Source organism: Centruroides vittatus, unplaced genomic scaffold, assembly GCF_030686945.1.
Source record: "Centruroides vittatus isolate TY-2023 unplaced genomic scaffold, ASM3068694v2 contig_817, whole genome shotgun sequence".
Classification (NCBI taxonomy): Eukaryota; Metazoa; Arthropoda; class Arachnida; order Scorpiones; family Buthidae; genus Centruroides; species Centruroides vittatus.
In genome coordinates this window covers 3,500,480-3,519,077 of record NW_027122532.1, presented here as the reverse complement: position 1 = coordinate 3,519,077, position 18,598 = coordinate 3,500,480, and the positions used below count along the sequence as shown (strand labels likewise).

At 30.9% G+C, this 18,598-nt stretch overlaps 1 protein-coding gene across 3 annotated transcripts in view; it reads left to right on the top strand.

Annotated features, from left to right (window-relative positions):
• LOC136982193 (uncharacterized) overlaps positions 1-18,598 on the top strand; it is a 35,933-nt gene that overhangs the window by 4,605 nt on the left and 12,730 nt on the right. Inside the window, exons 1-6 of one of the 3 annotated variants that reach the window (XM_067278626.1) lie at positions 31-650; positions 3,488-3,692; positions 4,573-4,666; positions 10,204-10,356; positions 13,010-13,070; positions 17,936-18,401. In XM_067278626.1, coding sequence (XP_067134727.1) covers positions 53-650; positions 3,488-3,692; positions 4,573-4,666; positions 10,204-10,356; positions 13,010-13,070; positions 17,936-18,401 — 1,577 coding nt within the window. In that variant the 5' untranslated portion in view covers positions 31-52. Of the gene's footprint in view, positions 1-30; positions 651-3,487; positions 3,693-4,572; positions 4,667-10,203; positions 10,357-13,006; positions 13,071-17,935; positions 18,402-18,598 lie in introns of those variants that run through there. The other 2 variants (XM_067278625.1, XM_067278627.1) reach the window with 2 other exon arrangements.

Here is an 18,598-nt window from a genome sequence, read left to right as displayed (position 1 = left end):
GAATTTAGAGAATTATAGAATCATATCATCTTGAGATTTTCCAAGAGCATTGATGAATCGATTCAACCGAAAAGAAGAATTTACGTGTACAAAAGTAGATACTGGCCAGATTGAACACATAAGGGAAACTACTCTTCTGCACGATTTAACTCCAAATAAAGAACTGGTTAAAAATAATACAGGAAATTCTCCTCTGATGGGGCTTCATTCATTATTTGTTCAAAATCTTAATATAACTGAGATTTTTGCTCCGACAAAGTCAAATAGAAAAGACTTAGATTATAAAAGTGCAGAAACTTTTAAAATTTCTTCAGTATTGCAATGTGAAAATAATGTAAGTAATCCCAAAGCAATCAAGTTTAAAAACAAGTTTCCTTCTGCTTCTTCCGAAATGGTTAGTTTGGCAAGAACCTCTTCGTTGCGAAGGTCAAAATCGACCACTGACAAATGTTTGATAAGAAATGAAGACAAAACTGACCGTTCCGTGGCAGAAACTCCATCAGTTCAAGGTTTTATTTGTCCCAATTATTTACATAAAGGAACAAAGATTAGGGAAAATACACACAAAGATAAAGACAAATGTCTCGGTCGATTAGATTCCGATATAATAAACGAATTAAAAGATCATTCTGACAAAGACTTCTTAAAAGGTATGTTGTTTTTATGTATTTAATAATAAATATATTACTATCAGGAATGCAGTAAAACTATTTTAACATTAAAGAAAAACATTCTTACATTAGTTATAAAAAACAACATTAAAATCCTAATATACGATATCACAAGTTAATTAAATCTGAATAATATATTACAGACTATAGGGAACATATGAACACATTTTAGTATAGTAAATCTCTTTAAAAATAAAGCTTTTTAAGCATGTAAGAGCTCAGAGTTAGTTTCTTCACTTTTGTTTTTTAGACATTTTATGGCAATTAATAATGTTTTCTAAGTAAAATGATTTAATTTAAGAAACTAACTCTGAGCTTATATGTGCTTAAAAAGCTTTATTTTTAAAGATCTGTACATCACTCCAATGTTAGAAAGAGAGCCATTACATGTAGTGATAAGCACATCGAGGAAGTGGATCCGGTAATCACTTTGCTGCTCGAGGCGGAGTAGTAAGCCATGGGCACGATCTATTGAATGAAACATCTACATCACTGTCACAATCAAAGGTGGGCAAGGCAGTTGTATACAGGTGGTTCCTAATGATGTCTTGATGTTTCTTGATTCTAGTGCTCAAAGATTTATATGATCTATTTAATTTTATGATAAAATTCTCAATCACTGTAAATGGTGTGAATATATTAAACATTTTACGTAGCATTTATTATAATGGTTAAATTGAATTTGAATTATACCAAACTGAGGAATAAAAACATTGTTATAAACAGTTGCATCAGATGCAGAACATTGAAATATATACCTGGAAATACAGTAGAGAGTCGTTCGTCCGAATGCTTTCCAGTCGGACTGTGTCGTGCCGAATCGAAACTTTTTTGATACTAGATTTACTTCTAAAGTATAATTTTTGTGTTTTTATATTTTTCAATATATTTATTTTGTTTGTACAAAATAAAGAAATAATTTTTATTTTTAACGATACAATAGCCTCGATTATTATTATAAAAATTTTCGTTAGGCTTAAAATCGACGAAAATTCAACGCAAAGCGACACGCGACGGAGAAAAATTTCAGCGTCGGACAGGTTATTCGAACAAATCACTTATCCGAACAACCCCAGTCCCCAATTGATTTGGATTAATGACTCTCTACTGTATTTGTATTTCTACTTAGCCGGCTCTATACATTTGATATTCACTGATTGCCAAATAATTGCCTATTCATTTCCTTTGATTTGGCATAGTAAGTTGACAAGGTGTGGAAAATGGTGAATACCGAATATCAGTTGCGAGTAAATTGTCCACATTACTCTTTTTGGCGAAACATTTGCTCAGCTTTGGCAAATACCAAATGTGTGGAGCTTTTTCATTCTTATGCTGTATTGGATCCTATAAATCAATATACACTGTGAATAATAATATAATTAATTAAATTAATTATTAACAACTATTTTCCTTAATAAATTGTTAAAGTTTACATATTAGATTTTTTCTTAAATGAGGTTGTAGTTTTACAGCTTTGTATGATCTTACTTCTGATGAAACATTGATGATTGGAAATTTTTAGATTTATTGGAGTTCTTGTTTTTAATCAATAATATATGCATTGAAAAGTTGTCACAGTTGTTTTATTTGTGTACATTTATTTTGTAAGTGTTAAGTCTCCATATTTAACATCTTGTGAAACATCAAAGATCAGCTGAGTTAATGATGCTTTGCTTGCACATTTGAATGGAAAAATGTTCCAGTTATTTAGCTATAACAGCAGATATTTTGGTTATTTTGAAATATATAAAAACTGATAATTAAAATGTGCAAAAATGGCTTGTAAGAACTTTTGTTCTCTTACAAGAAAAGTATTCTTTTTACTGGAGCATAAAACTTAGTTTTATGCTCAAGTAAATAAATATTTCTGTTATATTTTAATCTCAGAAACTTTTTTAAGTTTACTTAAATTTTGAGAACAAATTTATTGCAGATTTCACATTTTACAAAACAATGTATGATGACAGTTTTTTTTTTATTCCTTATTTTTCTGTAAGGCAGAAAAAAAATTACATACTCCTGTGAGAACAAAATACCATCATTATGAATATATCTTGATTATGATCACAAAAGTTCTCAGAAACATCATTACAAGAAGCATGTTCTCCAATTTTATATTTAACTTATTAACTTAAATAAGTAAACAGAATTTATTGCTGTTGTTATAATTAAGTTTAACTTCAAGTTTATTTTTAAAATCTATTAATAAAAGTTCTTTTACAGTTTATTTTCAACTAATGATGTATTGAAAAATAAACTTTTGTGTTTATTAAAGTAAGTTTACGATGCTAACAAAGCAGCAGCCATTTAAGAGTTATTAAGAATGAAATTAACTCACTTTCAAATGAAAAAAGATAATAAAAAATAGAAAATGTATAAAAATAATATGTCTTATGTACAAAATAGTGTAAAAAAAGTGCAAACTTTATCTTCATTTAACTATTTATTTGCATTAATTAGTTTATAGTAACTCTCAACTTAAAGCAAATTTAGGGATGATATTAAATAATCAGGTTAATGTTACCTTAGGTATACAAAATGGTGGCTCGTCTCTGACTCCAGCATACAGAAGCCAGGAAACAGTGGGGATGCACATTTTCTAAACCTAACCTATTCTAATAAATTATCATAATTATTAGCAACTAAATTATTAGAATAGGTTAGGTTTAGAAAACGTGCGTTCCCACTGTTTCCTGGCTTCTGTATGCTGGAGTCAGAGACGAGCTGCCATTTTGTATACCTAGGGTAACATTAACCAATAATCATTGTTTATTAGCTAAGTAAATTAATGTTCAGTAACTAATTTTGTTTTGCAGACATTGTAGCTTACGTGGAAGTCAGGTCCGGTCGCGAAAACAGGTCAAAAGTGGTCGAGAATCTGCTTCGGCAGATGGGTGCCCAAATATCTCCACGTATCCGTAAATCGACCACCCATGTTATATTCAAGGAAGGTAAAAAAAGCACGAGAGACATAGCAGTAGCGAAAGGAATACATCTCGTATCCGTGTTGTGGGTCGAAAGGTAGATTTTTACTCTTATTCAAATCGTCGAGTTTATGTTAATTTAAGCAATTGCAGTTATAAAAATATTTGTTTTGAGTTTGCACTTGAGAAATTCTATATTATCAAATTTGGATTTTTGATGGTTAGTAACTCATTGTTAAGAAACAAAAGAAAGTGTAAATTAAAGCAGAATAAAGCCTATTTAAACATTCATCAAAACTAGAATTATGATATGTGAATCATCAATCTTTGGGAAATTGAGTCAGCTGTTAATGAACTAATCAAAAGAATTGAGCATGTTGCTGTTGCCATTACATGCATACATTAAATTTAGCAGGAAATTTCTTGGGAGATTCAGTATCTTTGCTAGGAAATTTTAGGGACTGATTTTTATATTTATACTGTATTGTGTTATTAGACGCTGTACCTATTTTGAGCATGGTGTTGAAGCTCAGGATCAATATTATGCCACATTAAATAGGAAGGTGTTCAAATTTAGAAGAAGCTGGAGTTTGAACTAGTGGGACTTGTCTACAACTTGACGAGTGCCAGTATTGTCAGAGTGTTGACTAGCGCCAAATTATTGGATGTGTAGAAGTAGCAAACAGAAAACTTATACTATATATATTTATTTATTTAAACTAAGTTTAAAATTGTTGAATGAAAATTTCGGTACCTCTTTTAGAAATTTTGATTTAAAATTTGTAGACGGATGTATTTTAATTTGGCAGTTATTAATGTGTGTGTATTTTTCGGAGTTAATATTGCCTCATTTGTTTGCTGGCATTCAGATTGTCAATTTACTTATGGATTGTCTCTTTATATACCATTTCATTTAGTCTGTTAATCAAAATATTTCTTATTTTGAATAATAAAAATATATAAAATATTCACTTCAGTTGTAGACAACGTAAATGTCGTGTTCCCGAATCGGAATATCCAGCCAACATTCCAGAAGTTTATGATTCTCCATTATTTTGTAAGAAATTTCAAGTAAGTTGATACTATTTATAAAGTATTTATGATAAAAAGTATTGCATATATTAAATAAAATAAAATACAGTAAGCTCTTGGTAGTAAAATGCTTTGTCTTGAAAGCTTTAGAACCTTTTTTATTATTCACAAATAGAATATCCTAAAACGTTGGGTCTACGAGTCTGCATTAGTGGCGGAAACACTCCATTAGTTACATTGTATAGTTTTTGATGTATTTAATTAAAATAAAGTTTCGTTTGACATAGATTTATATTTTAGCAGATATTTTAGTGGCTCAATGTATAGTACATTATTATAATAATTTATTCATAATTATATATTATGTCATTTTAATTAGGGAGTTATATAACAGAGACTATCCATTGTTTTGGAATCTCCGAACAACAGATGATTTTTGGTGTCCCAACGGATCCATTAAAATGATATCCTACTGTATATACAGTAGAGCGTCGAAAAGTGGAACCAATTGGGGACTGGGGTCGTTCCAAGTAGTGATTTTTTCCAATTTCCGATTATGTACGAAAAAATATATTAACCTGTCCGATGTTCAAATTTTTCTTTGTTGCGTATCGCTTCCTGTTGAATTTTTCTCCGTTGCGTGTCGCTTCGTGTTGAATTTTCGTTGATTTTAAGCCTAACGAAAATTTTTATAATAATAATAGAGGCTATCGTATCGTTAAAAATTATTTCTTTATTTTGTACAAACAAAATAAATATATTAAAGAATATAAAAAACATGAAAATTATACTTTAGAAGTAAATTTAGTATCAAAAACGTTCGATTCGGCACGACACAGTCCAACTGAAAATCGTTCCAGTTTCCGGCCATTTCAATTACCGACGTTCCACTTTTCGACGCTCTACTGTACATTAAATAAACAAAGGAAAGTAAAGAACTAAACTGTACTTAATGTATGCAAATTAATATACTTTTAAAGCAGGGCCTGTTTGAACATTATTAATCTGGCCTTTTAGACATGGTTATAAGTGAAAATTATAATAAATTCCAGCAAATAAACACTTAACCACTTAATTGGGAGAGGATCAACTGCACACAACAGCAGTTGCATCGGAATTGGTGTCCTTTGAAGTGTATGCCACAGAAACCAAAACAAAGAGGTCATGCATCAAACTACAGTTGTGCTAAATCATGTCAAATTCAAAACTAGCCAGTTTTTTTTTAGTGATGCCACGAATATTCAGCTACTATTCGGTATTTGGCCTATTCGACTACTTTTTCATATTCGGTATTTGGCCAAATAGCACGCGACATTCGGCCTAATACCAAATACCAAATTATGGGAAAAAAAGGCACATATTACTCAAAAATGTATTTATTTTAATCACAAATTATTACATTTAATACTTAAAATCTGTTAGTGGTAAGTTGTGACGAATGAAAATTTTTTTGGCATTTGTTGATAGCAAACGATTGCGCTTTTCCTCATAAACTATACCTGCTTCTGCAAATAGCCTCTCACTATATACACTACTGTCGGGAGACGATGGATAAATTTTAGTGAATTCTGTCAGGCATGGATACAGTTTTGCATTTGCTGACTACCACTTGTAAAGGTCTGATGTCTGATCTAGATGAACAGTTTTCATATAAAAATCAATCTCATTTGCAATAGCACTTTTCTTCTCCACATCCTCATCATTTTGGATATTTTCTGTAGCGACTTCCTCAAAACAGTTCCAGAAACTGTCGTGTATTTCAATGATTTTATCATTTTCATCGATATTTCTTTTCTTACGAAGTGGAGAAGAATCATTGTCGGTACTAGTAGACTTATCACAACTAATTTTCAGAGCTTCTAAAAGAACTTTTTGTTTTGTTCTTTGCATTTGAACTAATCCCAGAAAACTGGTTTTGAAACGCGGGTCAAGAACCAGATATTTGTCATTCTCATCAAAGTTGAACCGTGTTTCAAGCTCAACTTGCGTTTCAAGCTCAAATTGTGTTACTAATAGTCCTTATGACTATTAGTAACACAATTTGATGTAACAATGAACATAATGTGTGTCGTGACACGATCTACTCGCAAATAAAACAAATGCGCCCACGGCATTGCTACTACACCCACTGGAACGAGACAGGTCACAACTTGTCACCCGTGAAATGTACACATATTTTGCTGAATATTCGGCACTTTGGCCGAGAGCATAGCCAAATACCGTCTTTTTCCGAAAATAAGACATCCTTCGAAAATAATCCCTATCGTGATTTTCGGAACTTTTTGTAAAATAAGACATCCTCCGAAAATAAGCCCTATTGTGATTTTCAGAACTTTTTGTAAAATAAGACATCCCCAGTAAATAATCCTTAGTTAAAATAATGTGACAAAAAGAATTTGTTAAAAAATGCTGTTGATTTATTAAGTATAAGTAATAATATGTTTAGCTTTCCTAATACTCGTATTTCAGAGAAATGTTTGAAACAAAATATTCCGAGAAATTAATTGTTTACCTCTACAGTTCGTTTCAAATTAATTCTTGGAATTTATCTTAAAAATACAACATAAGGCAGCAGTCTACATTGAGCGACAGTGCAGGTATACAACGTTTGTTCATTTCAGTCTTGTAAGTCTGATTATTTCCTCATACGTAATTTTATTTAAAAATAAAGTGAATAATTTTTAACCCCAGTTAAAATGAGTACAAAATGAAAGAGCTATTCCGTCGAGTACAAAAAGGGAATCGTGGAAGACTCCAGGGGTGTAAATCTCGTAGCATTCTGTAAAGAGAAGATGCTGGATCTCCGTATGGTTCGTAAATGGCGTGCAGACTACGATTACCTGTGTCAACTGGTGGACCAAGCAAATGAGAAAAAACGCAGAGTTGGATCAGGTCGGCAGCCGTTATTTTCTGAGTTGGAAGATTGCATCTGGGAATGGATTGCAGGCAGGAGAGCAATGGCTTTGGTTGTGCGCAGGGCTGATATTCAAAAATTTGCCCTTGAAACAGCAATTGAATTTGATATATCCACAGAAGAATTTAAAGCATCGTCACACTGGTTGGACAACTTCCTTAAACGATATGAACTGTCTCTAAGGAGATCAACAACATTGTTTAAGCTGGAAGACAATGAAGTTGTTAAGCGTGCACTTGCGTTTAAGCTTTTTGTTGATGGCATTGATTTTTCGAAATACCAACTCTCCAACATGATTGCTATGGATGAGACCGCGGTATTCCTAGGCCAAGGAGCTCAAACGACAGTTCACCACGAGGCTTCTTCGTCAATTTACGTTTCTTCTACCGGTTACGATAGTGCACGTGTTACCTGTATTTTGGCGATTCGTCTAGATGGCAAGAAAGTATCGCCATTTTTAATCACTAAAGGTAAAAAAGACCAGATTCAACGTGTTTCAGGAATTTATGTCATTGAAAGTGAAAAAGCCTGGTGCACCCAAGCAGTTATAAGAAAGTGGGTTGATTTTATGCTGCCGCCACTGTTGAGGGGTCAGAATAGAGGTTTACTAGTTTGGGATTCAGCCAGTACTCACCGCGCTAAAGACATGAAAAACTTTCTTGCTGAGAGGAAGATTGATCAAATAATGATTCCAGCAGGAATGACTGGTTACCTCCAGACACTTGACATTGCAATAAACAAGCCATTCAAGGATCATTTGCGGATGGAAATCAATGAATATATTGAAAACAGAATGGTGAGAAATCATCGAGGTAATTTTGTAAAACCAGGCTTACAAGAAGTTGTGAATTGGGTAAAAAATTCATGGGACAAAATAACTGATAGTGATGTTTCCAATGCACTACGAACAGGCTACTTAGACAAGAAGTATTCATTTAACGATAGCTATATCGCAAGACACGAGAGATTCGGACCAATGATTCAACAGGAAATGGATTTGGAAGAAAATCAGAATATAATTCAGAATTTTATTTATGACGATGTTCCAGAAGAAGATGACATGACTGTAATTGAATAAATTTAAATTTCTGTATTCTGTGTAAAATAAATATTAAATAAAAATATATAAATATACTTTTATTTTTGCCCTCCCCGAAAATAAGCCCTAGCGCGTATTTTGGACCAAAAAAGAAAGTAAGACAGTGTCTTATTTTCGGAAAAAGACGGTATTCAGTATTTGGCAAAATCACTAGTTTTTTTGGTAATTCCAGATATCTGGAAGTTAGATATTTGGTCTGATACTACTATCTTACAATAACAATCCTAAACATTTCATAAATTTCCACTGTTATAATTTATACCACGTTTAAAGCAAAATTTGATTTCTCTCTCATCAACATATCTGCTACATGAAGTAGTAGTATAAAAGTTTAGGTAAGTTCACCCATATAAGATTTTGTTATAGTCTTTCATATCTTAGTAATAGATGAAAATAAAAACTGGATAGAAATGAACATGATAAAATTTTTCGATAATGCTAAATTAATTTTCGAATTGTTTAAAAAATTCAGTCCTATCCCAAAAATTAAAAAATTTATAAATTTGCTGCCATTATGTATTAATCCATTATGTATTAATTATTCATAATCAAATAAATTTTTCTACTTCTATTTTCATAATTCAAATTGAAATTCAAGAAGTAAACAACTGTACAGGGTATTTCCCTTGAATATCTCTAGTTTTAAATTCTGTAAAATCCATTTGTTTAAAATTCTCCAACACATTTGAATAAATGTGTTGGAGAATTTTGGTTAATATGTCATGTTTCACATGCATATGCTTGAAAGACCCCACTGCTGCCACACAATCCAGATTGCCAGAGCATATTTCTCAGTGTGTCCAATCACTCGACATCGTCTCTTTGAACTTTTTCTTTATAAACGTGTCAAGGGTTGTTTGTATGTTACAGAAGTGCAAGACATAAGAACCTACAAGAGTTGCAAATGTTGTTGATGTGGCTCCTAACATGTGACTTTGTTATAAGTTAAAATCAAGTACAGACTAGATATGTTTCAGGAGCATGTGTGGAAATGTACTGGTTTAATATAGTAATTAACTTTATTGGATGCACTTTCTATTATCATTGTCTACAGTACTATACTCACACTTCTTTTCCCAAAATTAATTCACAAAACTAGGGACATTTAAGGGGAATACTTGGATGTACAGTAGAGAGTCGTTAATCGGAATCGCCGGTAATCGGCACGATTTTCAGTCGGACCGTGTCGTGCCGAATCGAACGTTTTTGATACTAAATTTACTTCTAAAGTATAATTTTCAAGTTTTTATATTCTTTCGATATATTTATTTTGTTTGTACAAAATGCAGAAATAATTTTTAACAATACGATAGCCTCGATTATTATTATAAAAATTTTCGTTGGGCTTAAAATCGGCGAAAATTCAACACGAAGCAACACGCGACGGAGAAAAATTTGAACGTCGGACAGGTTAATGTATTTTTTCGTACGTAATTGGTAATCGGAACAACCCCAGTCCCCAATTGATTCCGATTTCGACTCTCTACCGTACTTAATATATTATGTAATGCTAATCGAGTTTTTCAAATATTTCTTTACAATCTGTTGTTTATTTTCTAACAGAAAACAAATTATATGCAACCAAAAGATTTTAATGTAAAATTTGCCAGAAGTTTAGAAAGATTTGAAAAAATCCTCACGCGAGCTCAGAAAAACAACGAACGGTTTAAAACCGAAGGTTCTTTTATTGAAAGTGAAGCTTGCTGTTCAACAAAGGTAAGAAAATATTATTAAGATGTCAAAGAAGTTTAAAATAATAAGAATATATAGTTATAAATCAAAGAATGATTATATAAAATTCAAAGTAATAACTGATTTTTTTTACTAAATAAAATTTGAAAAAATTCCAGATGTAGTTTTAATCATATTTAAATTTGTAAATCCAAGAAAACTAATTAATATGTGATTTATTAACCTATTAATAAACACATTCTGAATTAAGAAATTTAATTTCTTAACTGAAACTGAACAAAATATAAAAGAAGTTGAAGACATGTTAAATTTTTTAATATTTTGTGCATAGATCCTTTCCAACAGTAGAATTTTCTAAAATTTAAAACTTTGAAATGAGTTTTAATTATAAAATTATAAAAAACAAGGATAGAATGATTTAGAAATTGTTATACTTTACTTATCTAAACAAATTTAATTTGCATATTCAATGCATGTTTAGATATATAAATTGCACTCCAATTTCTACATTGTTAAGCTATACTCTACATAGTAATGCAAATCATGCATTGAACATGGAAATTAAATGTGTTTAGAATTATGGAAATTAAATGTTACATATGAAGATATTCAAACCTTGCTTAGAAATAGTGCAATGTTCCTAAATAAGGCCAGGAACAGACTAGTAACTTTATCACTGCAACCAGGTTACTTTAGTATGTTGCATTATTTCATATGAAAGGAGAGAGTTACAATCTGGTTGTTGTGACAGACTTGAAGATGCAAATGGAAGTGAGTGACCTTAAACATTCATCTGCCTGTCAACAGCAAACAGTAGTTCATCATCACTCAGAGAGAACAGTATTTCCAACCAACAGAGGCAGCAGCCTCATTTGCTAGCATGACACCTTTCGGTGACCGGCCACGATGCATTCCGATCGTGGTTTCGTGGTTACGGCAACTGATTTATCAGTCCGTTTCCGTCTTAAATTACAACGGCAGGCTTTGATGCTTGATAGATATTTCTACTTGTGTTTATGTATATACAGGGGGCTGCAAAAGTAGGTATACAGTTGAGAATCTGAGAAATACAAAATGTTTGGTGTTCATTATTATTAATATTTTTATTATCTTTTATTAGTTTGTATTCCTTATTTGTGATTTAATTTGTACATAAAAATAAATATCTTCTCTTCCTATTTTCCATAATAACAACTGTATACCTACTTTTGCACCCACCCGTATATATATATATATATAGTGTTAATGAAAAATTTGCATAAAGGTATAGTTGGCACAACTAGAGTTGGCCCTTGGATTGGTTTATTTTTGTATCTTTAAGGGTGAAAGAATTGTTTATGAATAAACTATAAAAATATCTTAAATTTAAAAATTCTCAAGAGATTTAATAAACAGTTCATAGGGTCAGTTTGATACATAATTACAGTAGAGAGTCGTTTATCCGAATCAATTGGAGACTGGGGTTGTTCGGATAACCAATTATGTACGAAAAAATATATTAACCTATCCGATGTCGAAATCTTTCTCCGTCTTGTGTTGCTTCGTGTCGAATTTTTGTCGATTTTAAGCCTAACGAAAATTTTTATAATAATAATCGAGGCTATCGTATCGTTAAAAATTATTTCTTTATTTTGTACAAAATAAATATATTGAAAAACATAAATTATACTTTAGAAGTAAATCTAGTATCAAAAAAGTTCGATTCGGCACGACACAGTCCGACTGGAAAGCGTTCGGATAAATGGGATTCGGATGAACGACTCTCTACTGTATTCATAAATTGTGATTGCTATTCTCAATTTAAAATCTTTCTCGAGAAAGAAGTACAAAATACTAAATTATAAATGCTTAGAGCACGAAACCATCTTAAAGCACAATTTCCTAGCCAAGTTTGACAATAATATACACCATACATGTTAGATACATAGCAATTATGATTCAAGTTCTTATTAATTATGAAGATCTTGGCAATTATAAATATAAATAGATATTCTTGTGTATAATGTGAGATATATTAAAAAGAATTTGTAAAAATTGGTTTTGAAAATGTTCTGTGTCATGTTATGAATTCTAGCAATTGCTTGATGATTCATTTGTATTCGGGTGGGTCATGAATTAAATGCATTTATAATGCAGCGATTTGAATCAGAATACAGTATAGTAGCACTAATCTGAATTAATTGAGACCAGTTGTAGTTCGAATTAATGGGTGTATGATAGGTATACGATAGGATACAATTCTTACACTTTGAGGCCATTTTTTACTTTTGTAAGATACTTTACAGCAGTAAACAGAGATTAGAATTGTTAAGTCAAACACGGTCACCGAAAGAACAAGCAGCAATGCTCACAATCATGACTTGCATCTACACGATGTCTGAAAGTGTACACTCGACAGGTTCATTATTTTAATTAGTGGAACGGTAGAAGCTGTTCAGATTACGGGGGGTTTGGATGACGGGTTCGGATTAGTATGACCATTCCCGTATGTTGGGTATAAAGTACTGGAATTAAATCTGCATTGTGGCAATGTTGAACACTAATTATGTTAGTTTAAATGATAAAACATGAGAATAGTTATAGTAGTTTTAGAAGAATATGCATTTAATATAGTAAAAATGATTGAAATTATCTAATGTAAAATTTAAACATTAATTTTTTTCTTTTTAATTAGAAGGAGTGTGCGTGGTGTGATGCCAATAATCAAGATGTCAATTGTTTAAAATGCAGATTATTTTGTAAGTAAAATATTATGTATATATAATTTGATATAAAATGTTATATAGAAATTAATGATCTGTAGGAAAAAATTATAAAAAAATAAATCTGTTTTAAAAACTTTCATAATTAATTACTGTAAGATCAAGCAAAAAAATTAGACTCAAATCCAAAATGAAAAGTATTGCTGTTTATTTAGTGGCCCTCTTTTTGACATCTGTTTAGTGTTAAGTTATTTTGTAGGTTCAAAAGAGTGTCCAAAAGTGCTAAATAAATAACAGTAATTTTGACTTACATAAACAAATTAGACTTTAATTTCATTTTAAGAGGAATCATGGTGAAGTCTCTTAGTGGCCACTTTAATACAAATAAAACAATCACGATATTCTTCTAACTACTCAAAAAGTTACTTGAATATTTTACAAATATATAAACAGTGCACGTTCGACGAAGTAGCTCGACCGAGCGGATACGGCCATTGAACACGGATGGTTGTGGGTTGTGTTTAACCAACAGTCTGGCTGTTTGGAGATTTTGGGTTTTCGTTGTATGTCTAACATCTAAATAGGGATCAGTTTCCTATAGGGAGTCCTCCTGCAAGGCACCACTATGGTAGATTGCTCATGTATTACATTCTCTTACTCCACCAACCGACCAGATGACACAGCTAATTGGGTGTGTCATCTCTTTCAACGTTATAGTTTTACATTAAAATGGTCACCTTTTCTTTTAAAATAATGGTTTATTATGCTTCTATTTTTAAAACTCTTCTTTCTAATATTTAAATATTTACAATGGTCATTTTTATTTTAAGCAATGTAATGCTTAAAATTAAATTTAATAAAGTTATTAATATTTAATGGTTTATGATGCAATAATAGAAAAATCATTGAAATTAAAAGTGTAATTTTCAAAAAATTGATACTAAATTGAATATTATCTTGTTAAATTGAAATAATAAAAGTCCAATTATGATTTATGCGGTCTTTTTCCACGATTTCAAGTAATGTGGCTTTATATTATAAATAATAAATACATAATTCTTATCACACGAGTATAAATTCGAGCGAAATGTGCCCACCGGTGGCCGAGTGGATGAAACCACGAAACATTGGTAGTTGGTTGGGGTATGTGCTACAAAAACTCCACACGGCCAATCTGTTGGTGTAACACTTAAATAGGAGCTCAGTTTCCTGTAGAAAATCCTCCTGGGAAGGCAGATTGTCTTCGTATCATGCTGCCACAACCAAATAAACTAATTGAATAAAATAAATAAAATACTGTCTGTCCAGGTAAAGTAAAAGAAAAAGAAAATTTATTGCTTCTAACTGAAGAAATGAAAAGATTATATTATATATTTATGAATTGTCTGTTTTTTTTCCCTATATAATATAAATTTCTGTTACAAATTTCATTTAATCTGTCTGATTTATATTAATTATAAACACTTTTTCTCTCATTTTTAATATAATTGCATAAAATAAGATAAATTAAAACAAAAAATTACCAAACAAAATGTGATGCATGTGCTGTGGAAACACAATGTATCTATAAATCGTGATCACACTAAGATATTGTCACTTGGCTTTTCAGCTTAAAGTCAGATTCATATGTATATATTTAAATATATTTTGTCTCTATATCAGGAGAATTTTTGATATGTCAAGTTATTGTATACTTTATTAATTTTATTATATGTTTATTATAGAAGGTGGCTGGAAAATCAGTCAGTTGTAGTAAAGATTAAATGTCTTGTCTTATTCAAATACATTTTAAAGTTTTTAGTCATAAAAAGGTTCAAAACAAATTCTTTTCATGATTTATATTTGCAAGTGTATTTGGAATGCACAAAACACGGTTGAGTTTTTGGACTATTCTGTATATTAAATTATAATATAACAAGTAATAGTAGGCAGTTTTTTTGGCTCTAACATTACGTATGCAATAAATACAACTAAGCCATTTATATCTAAATTAGTTGATTATTTAGTTAGTCTGGAAGTGAAGATTGGATGGAGGGCTGGGTAACGTAACTGGCATCGTGTCTGTGTGGTAAGTGGGAGTCGAAGGTTCAAATCCTGCTCCGAATTGACCTTTTCTTCCAGAATATCCTAAAATTAGTTTATTTATAATTATATATTTAATGAAAGATGGCAGCCGGGCAACCTTCTTCCTGCCAAATTGCTTAGTAATTATTTAGACTTAATACCCGAATAAGGAATTTGGCAGTTTGTTTAATCTAACATTACATTTGTAAAATATTTACTATACATAATTTACAGTTTGTCAGAATCTTTTAAATGGCTGCTATTTTTTTATACCAGTAAATTAAACTGGTAATATTGTAATTGAATTAACAAGCAAAAATAAATATTTAGTCAAGATTTTTGCAGTTAATAATTCACAAATTGTTTTTGTTTCTACATTGTTTTGTAAACCAATGCATCATTAAAAGTGATTTAAGAATATTTTTCTTTCATAAAGACATATTTATTAGTTTCCTGGCTGTTATATAACAGAAGGAAAGTATGGCAATTGGTCAAAAAGTGACCTCCCTAACGTTTTTACATTTTTGGATTTGGGACCTCAAAACATTGAGAAATGCAAAAAAATTCAGGGTTTTTTGTATGTGTGGATGTTTGTGTAGGAGGCACAATTTTGTTCACTCACTTTGAAGCTTGATAACTCCTTGTCTTTTGTTAAAAATTTCTGAAATTTTGCAGGGAGGCTTGTGTATTAGGGGGATTGATACTATTAAATTTTGACGGTTAAAGGTCGAGCGGACAGACAGCTAGATGGTGGTCGAGTGTCGTGTCTTGAGTAGGGTTGACTTAATGATGATTTTACTTGTTATTAGCATTTAGAATTTTTTATAAAACTCGTCCCTACCCTCAAAATTAAGCTTTTTGTCACTTTGTACTAATTAATAATATAAAAAGATTTTTAACAAAATATAACAGATGGCATCATCAGAATTTAAAACTTTTTGCCAGGAATGTTATGCAACTTGTTGCTGGATTATTATTTTTTTTGTTTCGAATGGTTTCTTCAATACTTTAATTAAATTTAATCAGTACAACTTAATTGATTTTAGAATGTGATACAATGTCACAGTATGTTATACCCTTGTATACAAAAGTGTATTAAAATATATTCTTTAAAGAATTATTTATGTTTAAAAGGAATATTATATACTGACACAGAATTTGAGTTTAAATATAATTGTATTTCCTTGGATAATTCTTACAGTAATAAATGTTTTACTTAGAAAAGTCTGTGGTATTTTTTAATGAAGGATTCCTCTACAATATTTCGTTCAACAATAAACAATCTTTTATTTGTTCAGTACTTCTGTATACACAAATTACAACTGACTCCAGTTAGGTGAATACTCATTGTGTGCTCCTTACACTTCAAATTCTGTGCATAATCAAGAATGAGTCTGTGTTGCCAATTTTGATGACACCTCTTCGGCAGTGGTGCCACTTATCACCACAAGTCCTCGAATAGTTAATTTGCATAAAGAATTTACTTTTTGACTTTAATTAATTTATATAAAGTAATATATACCAATTACAACATAAATTGATTTAAATTTAAATACTTAAAATCAAAATGCATTATTTAAAGTACTGTGTTCCTTAATTACATAGAAATAATTCTTGTTTATAACTAGATTTATAACATTTGGTTGTTTCTGTTCTCAAATCTCTGTAGAACCATAAAGAATTTCAGTAGCATTTTCAGTAATGTTTTCCAATTTTTGTTTCTTATTCTGAATAACAAAATAACAATTGAAAGAACTGGTCGATTTCTTGCTTTGTATGGTTATGTTCTACACATTTGTCATTATGATAGACCAAGAAGTAAATGTTACTGCAAATGGCTAGTGTATTGGCCAGATCTTCTTTCAATGGAGGGAAGCTACACTAACCTTTTTAAAACTGTTTGAATGGAAGGCAAGGCACTCATGGAATAATTCCATTCCAGAATTTTCACAGCAATCTGTTTGGTCTTCTCTCTTATATTTAAAGCTCATAAAAGTTTATTTAATGATTTTGCATATCTTATTTAGTTTAAATTACCTAAGTATTTATTTAATTATAATAAAACAAAACCAAGTTTAACTGTTTTTTATGAGAATTTGCCTCGTGTTTTTTGTTTGCAATGATATATTTAAAGTGACATTGTGCACCTATGTTATATTACAGGCATGGGCAAATGCAGCTCTTGCTGAAAGTGTTAATTTCTGTTTTTTATCATCATTTTTACAATTTTATTTTTATAATTTTGTGAAAATACGTTTATTAAAAAAATTCAATATTTGTTTTATATTATATTTATATTATATAATAAAATCGTGCGTCTTACCATACTATCCGCCACGACGGTACAGAACTGCGGCTTCCATGCATTTTGCAAAACTTACATTTTGGCTTCCACTGAACTCTTGCTTGCCCACCCCTGTTATATTATGTTGGCTTTTGAGGTTGCCGAACTTAGAAAATACTACAATTACAATAGTTTCTTTTATCTTAACGAAAACTAAACTGCTCTCTTAAATTACACTAAACTCTGCTTAACTGAAGTGAAAACACATTCTTAATAATGTTTCTAATACTTTCAAGTCTTTCAGTTTAACTTTGTGAGTCCATATTCACAGTGTAATTTACAAATTTCAACTTTCAAATCTTTCTTCTGCCACATTGTTTGACTATGAATGCTTACTTTTAACATAAAAATATGCTTAGATACTTCATTATCTAAACATTTTTATGGAGAACATAAAATTTGCCAGTTAAAAATTTACTCTTAATTTTTTAATTTGTTGACAATTATGCAGTAAACTAATAATAGTTTCTTAATTTTAAAATATTTTTGTTAGATTCATTGCCGAAAGAGATCAAAACTAACTCTCAAAATACAGAATTGAATAATGAAGAAGATAAGAAAAATGAAGAACAGAAAAATAAAACTTCAAAAAGAAGAAGAAAGTTATTTTCGGAGTTAAATGGACCTCCAAAATGGATTACCCATTCTCCGGACGTTTCGGAGAAGAACTGTGATGTTTTTCTGACGTCGGAAAAAGTTAACGAAGCCCGGTTACCATCCGCTCGACGTAATGAGATGGATGAATCTGATAAATTTGAAGAATCTCCTTTTGTAAAAACTTCGCAATATTCCCGTTGCAGTTTGGATGACTTCATAATAATAAGGAATAAAAGGAAACTATGCACTAAGGAAAAACCTAAAATCAGTAAATGTATTCCCAAAAAACAATCTGGCGATGCAAAATTAGCTGATGATAGTGTATCATCTCGTAGTCTAGTTCTTACAAGTTTTCAGCAAAGGTATTTATGTAATCTGGAAGATTTGAAAGTTTCCATACAAAGCACAGATCACTCGAAGAGATGTACTCGTGATACGCTCGTGATACACTTTGCATCAGACGTATTTAGCATACGTTTGTCACGACGAGGAGGAAAGCATTTGTTTGGCATTTCATTAAAGGGCACTTACATTTATCATATTCTGTGGCTTAGAAGTG